Consider the following 15,756-nt stretch of genomic DNA (forward strand, 5'->3'; position numbering starts at 1 on the left):
CTTGGTAATTTGCGGAGTAAAGTTCTCTTGTAATTTTTACCATTTATGGAAACTCTAAGTCACAAAAAGTCATGAAAATTTAAAATATTTCCTTCTGGTTCAATTCAAAACGGGTTCCACTAGGAACTGTCTTATCTTCAGTTTCTGTTTCATCTTGCTGTCGACGAAGCCTTTCGCTATATTTCGAAAACAAGTTTAATATTTGTGAAAAATAGGCTAAGGTTCATATAAGTTTTGTTTTCGTAACTGTTATTGGTATTATATGGAAATAACGGTTGTTGGCAGTGGTCGCCACTGACACTTTACAAGTTTGTTTGTTTTGGAATTTCGCACAAAGCTACTCGAGGGCTATCTGTGCTAGCCGTCCCTAATTTAGCAGTGTAAGACTAGAGGGAAGGCAGCTAGTCATCACCACCCACCGCCAACTCTTGGGCTACTCTTTTACCAACGAATAGTGGGATTGACCGTCACATTATACACCCCCACGGCTGGGAGGGTGAGCATGTTTAGCGCGACGCGGGCGCGAACCCGCGACCCTCGGACACTTTACAAGAAGTGAAAACTGGAATCCATAACTTTATGAAAAAGGGTAAGAAATGAGTGTGCGAGGGCGGCCATATTAGATTGTACTGGAACTTGTCAAACGAAGTGGTTAACAACATACAGAGTTAATCGAAACGTTATTTAAGTCGTTTATAAGACATTAAATATTAGTTTGTTGTAATACTGACTGTGATCCCATTGGTTGGTAGAAAATATGATAATATATTACAATTAGACTGTGTGTGTTTTCTTATAGCGAAGCCACCGAGGGAATCGAACCCTGAATTTAGCAATTAAACTGGTGAGACGTTTATTTTGTTATAGAATGGTTAATTTGAACATTGTTTTATTTTGTCAGGAAAATCAGGAGTTGGATTACTTGTTAGAGTGCAAGACTGCGAATTTTAATGTTCAGTTGGATCAGACCTGGATTAGTTATTAGAATGTAGGACTGTGCATCCGAAGGTGGGTGTTCTCTCCCCACTTTGAGAGCCGGCTGTGTGTTATCAGAATAACATTATTCGATTAGCGAAGTCCAGATGCTGACCTAGATTTATATTAATTAGGAGTTTTTCCTGTACGTCAATATGAGAGACACCCAACAAATATTCTTAGCATAAAAGACTTGGGTGAACCAATCTTTACGCTTTCACACACACGAACCATCGTAACGATTGGCTAATGTGAACCCTAAATTTTGTAACGTACAATAAATAAATACGTTTATTGTTGTTTCCGTTAAGCAAAGTGCAAAATAATTTAAGAGCTGTTTATTCTTGGCATGGCTGGAAGGCACTCGTAATATGAGGGTCACGGGTTCGAATTCCGGTCACACCTAATATGCTCGCTTTTTTAGCCGTGGGGGTGCTATAAGTAATGTCAATTCCACTATTCGTTGGTAAAAGAGTACCCCAAGAATTGGCGGTGGGTGGTGATGACTAGTTGCCTTCTATCTAATTTTACACTGCAAAATTAGAGACGGCTAACACAGATAGTTCTCGTGTAGCTTTGCGTGAAATTCAAAAACAAACACGCAACTTCTAGTAGGCTTTCTCATAGTGCTTCGCACCATATTTGCCTTACAAGACAAACTGTTTCTAATTTAAGAGTCTGTATTTACTACTTTTAATTATATAAACGAAATCGAACTATAATAAAATATATCACTCCAACATCTGTTCGTTCAAACCCTAATATTAGCGAATAGGTACAAACTACCCCATTGCATTGGGATGGTCTACTATTTAGAAATTTCGACTAGCAACCTGTCTCCAAATACGCTCCCCATTTCAGTCACAGGGGCGTTATAAGGTGTGGTCAATTCCCCTATTCGTTGGTATCTGTATACATACTGCTGTGTGTATTAGTAAGGCCCCAGATGAACTGGAATTTTGTGTAAGAGTGTTTGCCACGGTAGTATTTTTCATGGAAATTTACAAACTAAAGTTACTTCACAATTAGGTATAGCTAGGCTTCGATCAGGTTTTTGCAAAATTCATCAGAAAAACGGATATCAACAGTCTAAGTTTGCTAATAATACACAAGTCACAAAATTCGAAATAAAAGATACTGTAAACATTACAGTTAATTGCCGCCAGGGTTCCGTATGTGTTTACAAAAAGGATTATTTACTGCAGCGGTTCTTTCCACTGAATATTGTAATAAGTAAAGCAGTAAGTTACTTGTTATGATGCAACATCTCTGTCTAACCAGTGTTATACAGAATAAGAAAGTTTGTAATTTGTGAGTTAAAACAAGCACCCAAGTTTCACCAGCTTACCCACGTTACTCAAAACAAAAACGAGATTGAAGGGCGTCTCTATTTTCCTAAAGTGGGAACGAGTCACGACCCTTGGGATTCACAGTTCGGGTAAGTGAGAGATTATGGCCACGCCAGATCCAACGAAAGTAAAACTTGCTGTGTTCCACTCAAGCACTTTTTTAGGGCACCATGTACCCTTTATACAGACTGCTGTGTATTTTGGGGTCACCCTGTAACCTTTATACAGACTGCTGTGGGTTTTGGGGCCACCCTGTAACCTTTATACAGACTGCTGTGGGTTTTGGGGCCACCCTGTAACCTTTATACAGACTGCTGTGGGTTTTGGGGCCACCCTGTAACCTTTATACAGACTGCTGTGGGTTTTGGGGCCACCCTGTAACCTTTATACAGACTGCTGTGGGTTTTGGGGCCACCCTGTAATCTTTATACAGACTGCTGTGGGTTTTCGGGTCACCCTGTAAACTTTATACAGATTACTGTGGATTTTGTACGTATTACTGTAGTTTATAGGCCATCCTGTTATCTGTATACATACTGCTGTGTGTATTAGTAAGGCCTCAGATGAACTGGAAGTTTATCTAAGAGTGTTTGCCACAGTAGTATTTTTCATGGAAATTTACGAGCTAAAATTAAATTGTTTTGTTTGGAGAAACAGTGTATCTGAATTTGTTATGGTGGCCATTACTTAGAATCATCAGTCAAACCACACGTTTCTATTAAATTTAAACGGCAGTTGTTTTTGCATTCCTCTTTCTATACTTCTGTCCGAAAATCTAGGGGAAACTACCCCACGAGACTGTTCCTTCCACGGAAAAACCGACAGTTTGGTGAGCTCCGACGTTCGTTTTTCAATCGGAATCTTCGCGATACTCTCGACAGAAAACGCTCTATCCACTCCAAGAAAGCAACAAAAGAAACTCCCAGCCAAAATCCGGTGTAACCACCAATCACACTGAAAACCTCGATTGGCTGCGCAAAAATGAAATAAAAAAAAAAGGAAGGTTTATAAAGACCAACAAACAGACAGTGACTAAAATACAATAAAATAACGTTCAATGTTATAATAATAAACATTATTCCATACCTTGAACTGTTTAGTGCTAAGTAAATTCAGTATGACACAAGCTGTAACTCCCTACTAATATTACTTTACAACAAGTCAACATTTTATTAATACACTTTCTGAAAATACGATCGCAAGTTTGTGATTTTTTTTCAACTTTGGTAACATCCGGGTTTTGAGTCTGTATCAGTAATTAAGTTTTAGGAATGGTTTACTTTTATTCTACGTGAGAGGTATCATGTAATAATAAGTGTATATTTTCTATACTGGTACCTGATACAATGAAAAATAGTTATGGTACGTGTGTGTTTAATTAGTGGATTCTAATCATACTACTAATTAGACTGGTTTATAAGCTTAGGTACATAATTTAATGGGTTATTTTTTTAGTTATTCTGGTTCAGATAGATAACTTGCTTTAATCAGAAGTTATTAATCGATTATATTAGAAATTACAATTAAAAACTCTAGACAGAATTACAAGATAATATTAACGTTATATTATAACATTAACCTTGTACTTCACATAATATTAACTTCTTGGTACCACATATTTAATATAAAGTCTTATCACGACACATTTCACATAGTATTAAAGTTTATTACCTCATACTTTGGACGATGACTTAAAACACTTCTCTCGGTAGATCCGTAATAAACTGTAAGCCTTATAAGGTTATCCCTACGAGAAAACAGTTTTAAAAATATTTTAAATGTTGACTAGATAAATAAAGAGTAACAAATGCTGATTTTTGTATTAACTTCATTCTATTTATAGTTTATCTCTTGAAGTTTGAGAATAAGGATGTTTGTTATTGTTTTATTTCAAAACTATATAATCTGCGCTGGGTCTGCTGCTGGTACCTAAATTAGAAACTTAATGTCATGAGTCATAAAATGTTCTATTGAAGCAGGCTTGTCATGGCGTCCGACTCGCAGATTGAGATCGAAACTTGTCACCGAACACACATCTCCAGCCGTGAGGGCGTTGTAATTTAACGATCTACCTACTATTTGTTGGTAGAATAATAACACTGGCTTCAGCAGATGAAAATTAGGGTCAGTAGTTAGATAACCTTAGGAACTGTAACTTCTGATGTAATTTGGAACATTAAAACACTAGACTGGTGTCTCTATGCCTCAAGTCGAGTTTATTTGCTATATATACAAGTTTTTCCCTAATAATAGCAAACCATAACTTTATTTGGCATTCTTATGCATATTTTGAGCCAATGATAGTTTTTCTTAAAAGAGTACTTTGGAGTTTCTGACCCATCTCCTCTTAATTATTTTGTCAACAAAAATAAAAAAAAAATCGTTTGCTGTTATTACATCGTTGACTATCGGAAGCTGACGATATACTGGACATCAGGGAAAATGTTAGCTATAAAAATCTTCATACATGGACTTGTATTTAAAAAACCAAAAACAGATTAGCTGTCTATGGTACATGTGCCAAGTTTTTTCCTGCTATCGTGTTAGAGGTGGTGGTGGTGGTGAAAATAGTTTCCAAAATAGAATCACCAAGAATCCCATCATCCTTGGGCAGCCTTTATCACCTTTTGGTTCCTTAAAGCTACACCAGGAAGAAAGTCCGTAACCCAAAATTACCCCTCAGGATACCCATCCACAATTTCTGAGCGTGTGTGCTGAGTTTGGTTCCGCCAGCTAGTTTCATAAATGGTTCTCTATCATTTTTATGGGGGAAGAAACAAAAACCTAATGCCGGATTCAAGTTCTGTACCCTATAAACTTAATCTTAGATCTCTACCGCTTTTGGATCACCCTTTCCCGGTACACAAAATATATGAGTACAGAAGGGCTTCATCATATGGATGAGGGCATCTTCAGACTACCCAAAGTCCGTTGCCAATTTGGCCCTGCTAGTGACAAAACTAGAGGAGGTTGTTGCTCGTTTTAGGGCAAAGCCACATTGCGTTATCTGCTGCATCTACTGCGGCGAATCGAATCCAGGATTTTAGCTTTGTAAATCTGTAAACGTCTTGCTTATCCACTGTGGGACACTAGAGGAAGACGAATAAATTGACAAACTCACACAACATGAACTAATAAAGGATAGAAACCATTACATTTAAATGTGATTTTTATCGCATGTGTTTTTTAATAAGGTGTATAGTACACCATCAATGAATATTTTAAATAGCTTGGTTTTTACAGTAACAAGAAATTTTCTCAATTTGTGTATTACAGTAAATTATGTTTGTCCATCCCAATGATCAGTCCATAATTTTACAAGTGAAACTGGAGTATTATTTATTTCTTTGTATCTTAGAAGTTAAGTACAAAGAAACACAATAAGCTATCTGTGCTCTGCCCACCACGCCTATCGAAATCTCGATTCTAGCGCTGTAAGTTCGCAGACGTGCCGCTGCCCATTTGAGGGCATTTGGTTTGTTTGTTTTTGAATTTCGCACAAAGCTACTCGAGGTCTATCTGTGCTAGCCGTCCCTAATTTAGCAGTGTAAGACTAGAGGGAAGGCAGCTAGTCATCACCACCCACCGCCAACTTTTGGGCTACTCTTTTACCAACGAATAGTGGGATTGACCGTCACATTATAACGCCCCCACGGCTGAAAGGGTGAGCATGTTTGGCGCGACGGGGATGCGAACCCGCGACTCTCAGATTATGAGTCGCATGCCTTAACGCGCTTGGCCATGCCGTGCGGGCATTTGGGATGTTAATTAGCTTTTAAAAGAAAGATAGCAAGTCATTATTGTCAAACGTAAATGGTTGAACCCATTACACATTAACATTGATATGGAGTAGGATTTTCAATGTGGAAAAATATATTTATTGACACAAAATGACGGTAACGGACATTTTCAAACAATAGCAAAAATGACAAGTTTTGATAAACAATTGAAAAAAAAACGACTTTATAACGTAAAGTAAATTCTCACCTCATTTTGCTGATATTTGAAAACGTAGATTTTAGAATGCTGATTTCGTTTTCATCGAGATTCTGACAGAAAAAAGGGATTTATGTAAAACAAACTAATCATAGGTGGTTAGATTATTATTGAAATTAATCATACAAAATTAGATTATTGTTGAAATTAATCATACAGAATTAATGTATTGTTGAAACTGATCAGTCGAAATTAGATTATTGTTGACACTTATACATAATTAGATTACTGTGAAACTGATCATACAAAATTAGATTATTGTAGACACTTATACACAATTAGATTATTATTGAACTATTCCACACAATTAATTTATTATTGACACTTATATACAATTGGATTATTGTTGAAACTCATTATATATTATTATATTATTATTGAAACTGTTCTACACAATTAGTTTATTATTGACACATCCACAATTAGAATATTGTTGAAACTGTTCATACAGAATTAAATTATTATTGACACTTGTACACAATTATGTTATTGTCGAAACTGATCATACACAACTAGATTATTGTTGAAACTGTTCATACACAACAAATTTATTGTAGAAACTGATCATATACAATTAGTTTATTGCTAAAACTGATCATAGAAATTTAGTATATCGTTAAAATTGACCCTAGACAAATTGTTAATTCCCAAATAATCAACTTTAATTCAGAAATTTCCACTTTAAGCCAATCCGTTGAGTCGTTTTGTTGTGTATATTTTCTAACTTGCGTCGCTGCTCCCATCACATTAAATGTCGTCTGCTATTCCTTGTTCTTCGATGAAATTATTTTGATCGGTTTCCCATCTACCAGATCACTCAAAATGCATAATAATACTCTCAAATATCACAGTTTGTAGTTAACTGGCGTTTCTCTTTCTATTTATCCTTAATCTAGTTAACATTGTTGAAATAAATAATATTAACATGCGATTGAATTTTACCTTTTCTTCAAATGGTATTGTAGTGGAGTGGACAGCAACGTAGTCATACGTCTTTTTGCTATAAGATAAAAACAAAGTAATATTGTTGCAATCATAGAAATAACGAGATATCAAATAACAAAGAAACCAATCCAGTATCAAGATTTACTGTTCTAAAATTTATAGTTGATTATGAATAAAATATTGTAACCAATTTACAACTCAAACACCCATATATATATATATATATATATATATGTATATATGTGTAACTCAGATGGCTGTTTTATTTTAATAGCCGCTTGCAATACATTACACTAAAGTTTATTTGAAGATCTAATAATATAATGAATTCAAGATATTGAGTCTTATGTCTGAAATATAAACCTTTATAAAGAAATACAGGCTGATAATAATTTATAATACATCATACTGGATCGTCCTAATACAGGATTTCTGAAGTCTAGTAGTATTCTACAGACTTTTTTAGGTTTTATGATCACTGATGGCATCTAGCAAATAGTCTCTTCGGCAACAGCAAAGAACAAGTTAAAGTGTAGTTTAAATATCATTTTAGATTTATTTGTTACTGAATACCTGTATTTGGAGAATAAAAAAGATATAACATAAATTGTTATTAATTTATTTGGAAGCAGCGTTACTGAATCATGAAGCATGGTTCGCTATCTTTGGCATGTTATATTTTTAACTTTTCACATCTGTGGGATATAATTTAATAAACAATGTTTCACTGTCCATAAATCAGCACGTTCATACATTCAAAGAATTCTTTTTTTTACTTGACTTACAAACACTGCATCCTACAAGAACTGTAGCACCGATCGTTAGCTTCAGTTAGCGCCCTCTGAACGCAGTCACCTGTAGTTTAGAACAAGAAACGTAAACCTTCAGATTTATTGTTGATAGTAATAAAACAGAAACTTTATAATAGATTTTGTAACAAGACAGGTCTTGAGAGTTTTACTGCCCATAATACATCGGTAAAGATAAAATACTTAACGCTTAATTTAGGGTAAAATTTAACTCAGTTTCCGAAAGAAATAACACTTTCGTGATTGCTTTCTATCAATTTTTAATTTTTTTTTAGTAATTTTATTTATGTTTTCGGTACTTTAGTGTTTCCAAAGTTGGAACCTCGGTTCCCTGGCGGCTGTGAATCTTTTTCTTGGGGAAGGGATATAAAAATGGGCCTAAAATACAGATGCTGAATTAATTTTAATTCTAACTAAACGATAAGCCGATAAAATTATGTTGGATTAATTAAATTACTGGATTGTTTCATATTTTAAAACGAAAATAAGACAACCTTACATAAAACTAAATGTATATTTAACTGCTTATCAGTCTACAGATTTAATTCAAATATAATAAATTGCTAATGGTCAAATTATAATGCATACGAATTAATTACAATCCAATAGAAGAAAAGCACTTCGTATATATAATTAAACTTCATTAGTAATTATTTTTTTAAATTGATAAATCACATTTTAAGGCATTTTTATAGGTTGGGGGAGGAGGCCTCAGGCCTTTTTATTCACATTAAAGAACGTCTAAGACTAAAAGGGATTGGGAACCACTCGTCTACATAACAAGAGAACAACTGCATTCTTTGGTCCATAAAGTAAAAATCACTATGTATGTTTCAAAACTAAGCGTAAAGCTTGCGTTTCACTTTATGAAAGGTAAATTATTTTCAGTTTTTAACTAAACTATAAACAGTTTATTTTTCTCATTGCTTTCTGAAATTTGGTTGAAAATAAAGTATTCCAAATGCTATACGATTATCATTACCTGTCAGCTTGTCTTCACCACACACTGATCCTCCATACAGGATGGAAAGTCTCTGATATGTACACTTGCACGTGCTAATCATTTTCTCCCAGAAACATTGTGCTAGACAGCTCTGGAATAATATATGATATTTTATGTTATAAGACCTAATCACCCTTGCTTTGAAGCATAAATACACATAAAAACAAACTAGCCAGTTCAATAACAATGTGTGTTAACTAAAGAGTTGTTTTCACCTGAGCTAAATAAACTATTTTTCTTTTTAACCTTGTTTAATACATTACTGAATACAAACATTCGGGAATATTTGGTTAGACATTTACTAGAACAAGTTACAACTTCTTTATGTTCTACCAGGAAGGTTTCTCGGGACAAAAACTACAACTTTATGTTCTACATGAAGGTTCTCATGACAACAAACTACAACTTCTTTATGTTCTATAGGAAGGTTTCTCAGGAAAACAAACTACAACTATATGTTTTTCAGAAATGTTTCTGAGGGCAACAAACTACAACTTATTTATGTTCTACAGGAAGCTTTCTCGGGGCAACAAACTTCTTTTTTATATTCTACAAGAAGGTTCTCATGACAACAGGCTTCTACTTATTTATGTTCTACATGAAGGTTCTCATGACAACAAACTACAACTTCTTTATGTTCTACAAGAAGGTTCTCATGACAAAAAACTACAACTTCTTTATGTTCTACAGGAAGGTTCTCATGACAACAAACTACAACTTCTTTATGTTCTACAGGAAGGTTCTCATGACAACAAACTACAACTTCTTTATGTTCTACAAGAAGGTTCTCATGACAACAAACTACAACTTCTTTATGTTCTACATGAAGGTTCTCATGACAACAAACTACTACTCATTTATGTTCTACATGAAGGTTCTCATGACAACAAACTACTACTTATTTATGTTCTACATGAAGGTTCTCATGACAACAAACTACAACTTCTTTATGTTCTGCAGGAAGGTTCTCATGACAACAAACTACAACTTCTTTATGTTCTACATGAAGGTTCTCATGACAACAAACTACTACTCATTTATGTTCTACATGAAGGTTCTCATGACAACAGGCTTCTACTTATTTATGTTCTACAGGAAGGTTCTCATGACAACAAACTACTACTCATTTATGTTCTATAGGAAGGTTCTCATGACAACAAACTACTACTTATTTATGTTCTATAGGAAGGTTCTCATGACAACAAACTACTACTTATTTATGTTCTATAGGAAGGTTCTCATGACAACAAACTACTACTCATTTATGTTCTACATGAAGGTTCTCATGACAACCAACTACAACTTCTTTATGTTCTACAGGAAGGTTCTCATGACAACAAACTACTACTTATTTATGTTCTACATGAAGGTTCTCATGACAACAAACTACAACTTCTTTATGTTCTACAGGAAGGTTCTCATGACAACAAACTACAACTTCTTTATGTTCTACAAGAAGGTTCTCATGACAACAAACTACAACTTCTTTATGTTCTACAGGAAGGTTCTTATGACAACAAACTACAACTTCTTTATGTTCTACAAGAAGGTTCTCATAACAACAAACTACAACTTCTTTATGTTCTACATGAAGGTTCTCATGACAACAAACTACAACTTCTTTATGTTCTACAGGAAGGTTCTCATGACAACAAACTACTACTTATTTATGTTCTACATGAAAGTTCTCATGACAACAAACTACAACTTCTTTATGTTCTACAGAAAGGTTCTCATGACAACAAACTACTACTTATTTATGTTCTACATGAAAGTTCTCATGACAACAAACTACAACTTCTTTATGTTCTACAGGAAGGTTCTCATGACAACAAACTACTACTCATTTATGTTCTACATGAAGGTTCTCATGACAACAAACTACTACTCATTGATGTTCTACATGAAGGTTCTCATGACAACAAACTACAACTTCTTTATGTTCTACAGGAAGGTTCTCATGACAACAAACTACTACTTATTTATGTTCTACAAGAAGGTTCTCATGACAACAAACTACTACTCATTTATGTTCTACAGGAAGGTTCTCATGACAACAAACTACAACTTCTTTATGTTCTACAAGAAGGTTCTCATGACAACAAACTACAACTTCTTTATGTTCTGCAGGAAGGTTCTCATGACAACAAACTACAACTTCTTTATGTTCTACATGAAGGTTCTCATGACAACAAACTACTACTCATTTATGTTCTACATGAAGGTTCTCATGACAACAGGCTTCTACTTATTTATGTTCTACAGGAAGGTTCTCATGACAACAAACTACTACTCATTTATGTTCTATAGGAAGGTTCTCATGACAACAGACTACTACTTATTTATGTTCTATAGGAAGGTTCTCATGACAACAAACTACTACTTATTTATGTTCTATAGGAAGGTTCTCATGACAACAAACTACTACTCATTTATGTTCTACATGAAGGTTCTCATGACAACCAACTACAACTTCTTTATGTTCTACAGGAAAGTTCTCATGACAACAAACTACTACTTATTTATGTTCTACATGAAGGTTCTCATGACAACAAACTACAACTTCTTTATGTTCTACAGGAAGGTTCTCATGACAACAAACTACAACTTCTTTATGTTCTACAAGAAGGTTCTCATGACAACAAACTACAACTTCTTTATGTTCTACAGGAAGGTTCTTATGACAACAAACTACAACTTCTTTATGTTCTACAAGAAGGTTCTCATAACAACAAACTACAACTTCTTTATGTTCTACATGAAGGTTCTCATGACAACAAACTACAACTTCTTTATGTTCTACATGAAGGTTCTCATGACAACAAACTACTACTCATTTATGTTCTACATGAAGATTCTCATGACAACAAACTACAACTTCTTTATGTTCTACAGGAAGGTTCTCATGACAACAAACTACTACTTATTTATGTTCTACATGAAAGTTCTCATGACAACAAACTACAACTTCTTTATGTTCTACAGGAAGGTTCTCATGACAACAAACTACAACTTCTTTATGTTCTACAAGAAGGTTCTCATGACAACAAACTACTACTCATTGATGTTCTACATGAAGGTTCTCATGACAACAAACTACAACTTCTTTATGTTCTACAGGAAGGTTCTCATGACAACAAACTACAACTTCTTTATGTTCTACAGGAAGGTTCTCATGACAACAAACTACTACTTATTTATGTTCTACATGAAGGTTCTCATGACAACAAACTACAACTTCTTTATGTTCTACAGGAATGTTCTCATGACAACAAACTACAACTTCTTTATGTTCTACAAGAAGGTTCTCATGACAACAAACTACAACTTCTTTATGTTCTACAAGAAGGTTCTCATGACAACAGGCTTCTACTTATTTATGTTCTACATGAGGGTTCTCATGACAACAAACTACTACTTATTTATGTTCTACATGAAGGTTCTCATGACAACAAACTACTACTTATTTATGTTCTACATGAAGGTTCTCATGACAACAAACTACAACTTCTTTATGTTCTACATGAAGGTTCTCATGACAACAAACTACTACTCATTTATGTTCTACATGAAGGTTCTCATGACAACAAACTACAACTTCTTTATGTTCTACAGGAAGGTTCTAATGACAACAAACTACAACTTCTTTATGTTCTACAGGAAGGTTCTTATGACAACAAACTACAACTTCTTTATGTTCTACAAGAAGGTTCTCATAACAACAAACTACAACTTCTTTATGTTCTACATGAAGGTTCTCATGACAACAAACTACAACTTCTTTATGTTCTACATGAAGGTTCTCATGACAACAAACTACTACTCATTTATGTTCTACATGAAGGTTCTCATGACAACAAACTACAACTTCTTTATGTTCTAATGGAAGGTTCTCATGACAACAAACTACAACTTCTTTATGTTCTACAGGAAGGTTCTCATGACAACAAACTACTACTTATTTATGTTCTACAAGAAGGTTCTCATGACAACAAACTACTACTCATTTATGTTCTACAGGAAGGTTCTCATGACAACAAACTACAACTTCTTTATGTTCTACAGGGAGGTTCTCATGACAACAAACTACTACTCATTTATGTTCTACAGGAAGGTTCTCATGACAACAAACTACTACTTATTTATGTTCTACAGGAAGGTTCTCATGACAACAAACTACTACTCATTTATGTTCTACATGAAGGTTCTCACGACAACAAACTACAAATTCTTTATGTTCTACAGGAAGGTTCTCATGACAACAAACTACAACTTCTTTATGTTCTACAGGAAGGTTCTCATGACAACAAACTACTACTTTTTTATGTTCTACAGGAAGGTTCTTATGACAACAGGCTTCTACTTCTTTATGTTCTACAGGAAGGTTCTCATGACAACAAACTACAACTTTTTATGTTCTACATGAAGGTTCTCATGACAACAAACTTTTACTCATGTTCTACATGAAGGTTCTCATGACAACAAACTACAACTTCTTTATGTTCTACAGGAAGGTTCTCATGACAACAAACTACAACTTTTTTATGTTCTATAAGAAGGTTCTCATGACAACAGGCTTCTACTTATTTATGTTCTACAGGAAGGTTCTCATGACAACAAACTACAACTTTATGTTCTACAAGAAGGTTCTCATGACAACAAACTACTACTTATTTATGTTCTACAGGAAGGTTCTCATGACAACAAAATACAACTTCTTTATGTTCTATAGGAAGGTTCTCATGACAACAAACTACTACTTATTTGTGTTCTACAGGAAGGTTCTCATGACAACAAACTACTACTTATTTATGTTATATGGAAACAATGTCCAATATAGTCTAGTAAAAATACCAGAAAAAAACATTTCGAAATATTCAGTTTTCTGGACAATGACAATCTGTATATGTGTAAAAAATAGGTGAGAAGAGTTATTTCCTTCTATATATTTCACTTGAAACTTTCTTGAATAAGCTAACTATGTAGACCTGTGTACTCATCACTATTCCAGAAATGTAAGAAGACCGTTTTAAAGGGTAGATTATTAATCCTAATTTTTCATGCCAACACGAAAGGCGTTACAAAATAAAATTTAATAACATTTAGTCAAATACAACCATGGTGAATTAGATGAAAGCAAAACTTCACTCGATTGTGTTATTTCTGATAAATCCTGTATATTTTCAAACTGTATAGAAAATTTTCATTCTACCTTGTATGTGTATATATATATATATAGGTGTAAATAGTTGATTGATAAGAAGATACCAAATAAATGATATATAGATTAAGTTATTACATAGTGTATGTGATGTTTTTGTTTTCCCACAAAGCCACACGAGAGCTTTCTGCGCTAGCTGTCCCTAATTTAGCAGTTATCTCGTACTGAATGCTGATGTATAAAAAACGTTTTAATGATGATAACAGACGACCATATTGTACAACATTTGTCATCCTTTTTAACTGAACATCCAAAGTTTCGCTTTACAACTTCTTCAGTAACGTTTCACTGAAACACGAACCGTAACTGAAGCTTTATTGAATGTCCAGTTAAAAAAAACAGCGAATGTGGTGTTATAAGATCATTTATTACCAGTATTCAAACAGATAAACGTAGGATAATTTTACAGAATACAGTGCCTTAACGGAAGCCATGCTGTTTTATTCAAAAAAGCAGGTGAACACTTACATTTAACAAGATTATTATAAGTAGGCTTTAACTCACCTCCTGTGTGAGAGTTCCTCCTGTTCTCCATTCTTTCTCATTTCTATACTCTCTACAGTTAGTGTTATAAGGTGCGGGAAGAAGGTTCACGACCGTCTGAAATTTCACATAATGAAACTAGTATTTCAGTATTTAAATTTAGCACACAATTCAGTTAAATGAATTGTTTACTCATAATGTTCGAGAAATGTTACCCAAGGGACATCTATATTAGCTGTTTCTAATTTTAGAATGATAGACCCGAGTGAATGCAACAAGTGAACAGTATCTACCGCCAACATTTGGACTACTCTAATCTAACAGTAAGATATGATACTCATATTTATAGCGCTGCTAGTGCACCACGTGCAGAGCGTTTCTCTGACGACAGGACGCGAACCATAGATACTTTAATCCATGTACGGGCACGCTAATGAGTAAGCCACGCGTATTAGTGCGTGTAACAAACTGATAAGTGATATTACTCAGTAGTTAACTGTATAAATCACGTGGTAACCTCGTGCAATAATAAGTAAGAATAATTATAATAATTTAGGGGGAATATGAAATTTTTTTCCTTTGAATTTCGCGCAAAGCTACACAAATGTTATCTGCGCTAGGCGTCCCTAATTTAGCAGTGTAAAACTAGAGGGAAGGCAACTAGTCATCACCTCCCACCGCCAACTCTTGGGCTACTCTTTTACCAACGAATAGTGGGATTGATCGTAATATTATAATGCCCCCACGACTGAAAGGGCGAGCATGTTTGATGCGATGGGGATTCGAATCCACGACCCTCAGATTACGAGTCGAACACCTGGCCATGCCGGGCCGAAATATGGAATTGCAGTGGTCCAATGTTAAAAGGATCGATTGCATGAGATATATACTAAAGGGTTCTTAAATATATATATATATATGTATGTGTATGAAACTATTCAAAAATATATGTGTGAAATGCGAAACTATGAAAAT

At 34.4% G+C, this 15,756-nt stretch overlaps 1 protein-coding gene across 1 annotated transcript; it reads right to left on the reverse strand.

Moving 5' to 3' along the window:
- Positions 1 to 855: 855 nt before the first annotated feature.
- Positions 856 to 15,097, reverse strand: LOC143241927 (epithelial sodium channel subunit beta-like). The gene is made up of 7 exons (XM_076485235.1): positions 14,803 to 15,097; positions 9,057 to 9,168; positions 8,051 to 8,120; positions 7,263 to 7,320; positions 6,312 to 6,373; positions 3,996 to 4,071; positions 856 to 3,295 (listed from the first exon to the last, which is right to left on the reverse strand). The coding sequence occupies exons 2-7, from the start codon at positions 9,136 to 9,138 to the stop codon at positions 3,110 to 3,112; spliced, it is 534 nt and encodes a 177-aa protein (XP_076341350.1). The 5' UTR covers positions 9,139 to 9,168; positions 14,803 to 15,097; the 3' UTR covers positions 856 to 3,109.
- Between the last annotated feature and the right edge of the window lie 659 nt (positions 15,098 to 15,756).

Source organism: Tachypleus tridentatus, unplaced genomic scaffold (genome assembly GCF_004210375.1).
Source record: "Tachypleus tridentatus isolate NWPU-2018 unplaced genomic scaffold, ASM421037v1 Hic_cluster_1, whole genome shotgun sequence".
Lineage (NCBI taxonomy): Eukaryota > Metazoa > Arthropoda > Merostomata > Xiphosura > Limulidae > Tachypleus > Tachypleus tridentatus.

Excerpts from the sequence above, each read along its gene's own strand:
- LOC143241927 (XM_076485235.1), bottom strand. The coding sequence starts at position 9,138 with ATGATTAGCACGTGCAAGTGTACATATCAGAGACTTTCCATCCTGTAT. Across the intron at positions 8,121-9,056 it reads TGGTGAAGACAAGCTGACAG|GTGACTGCGTTCAGAGGGCG; the intron begins GTAATGATAATC and ends TCTAAACTACAG. Across the intron at positions 4,072-6,311 it reads TCAAATATCAGCAAAATGAG|GGATAACCTTATAAGGCTTA; the intron begins GTGAGAATTTAC and ends GTTTTCTCGTAG.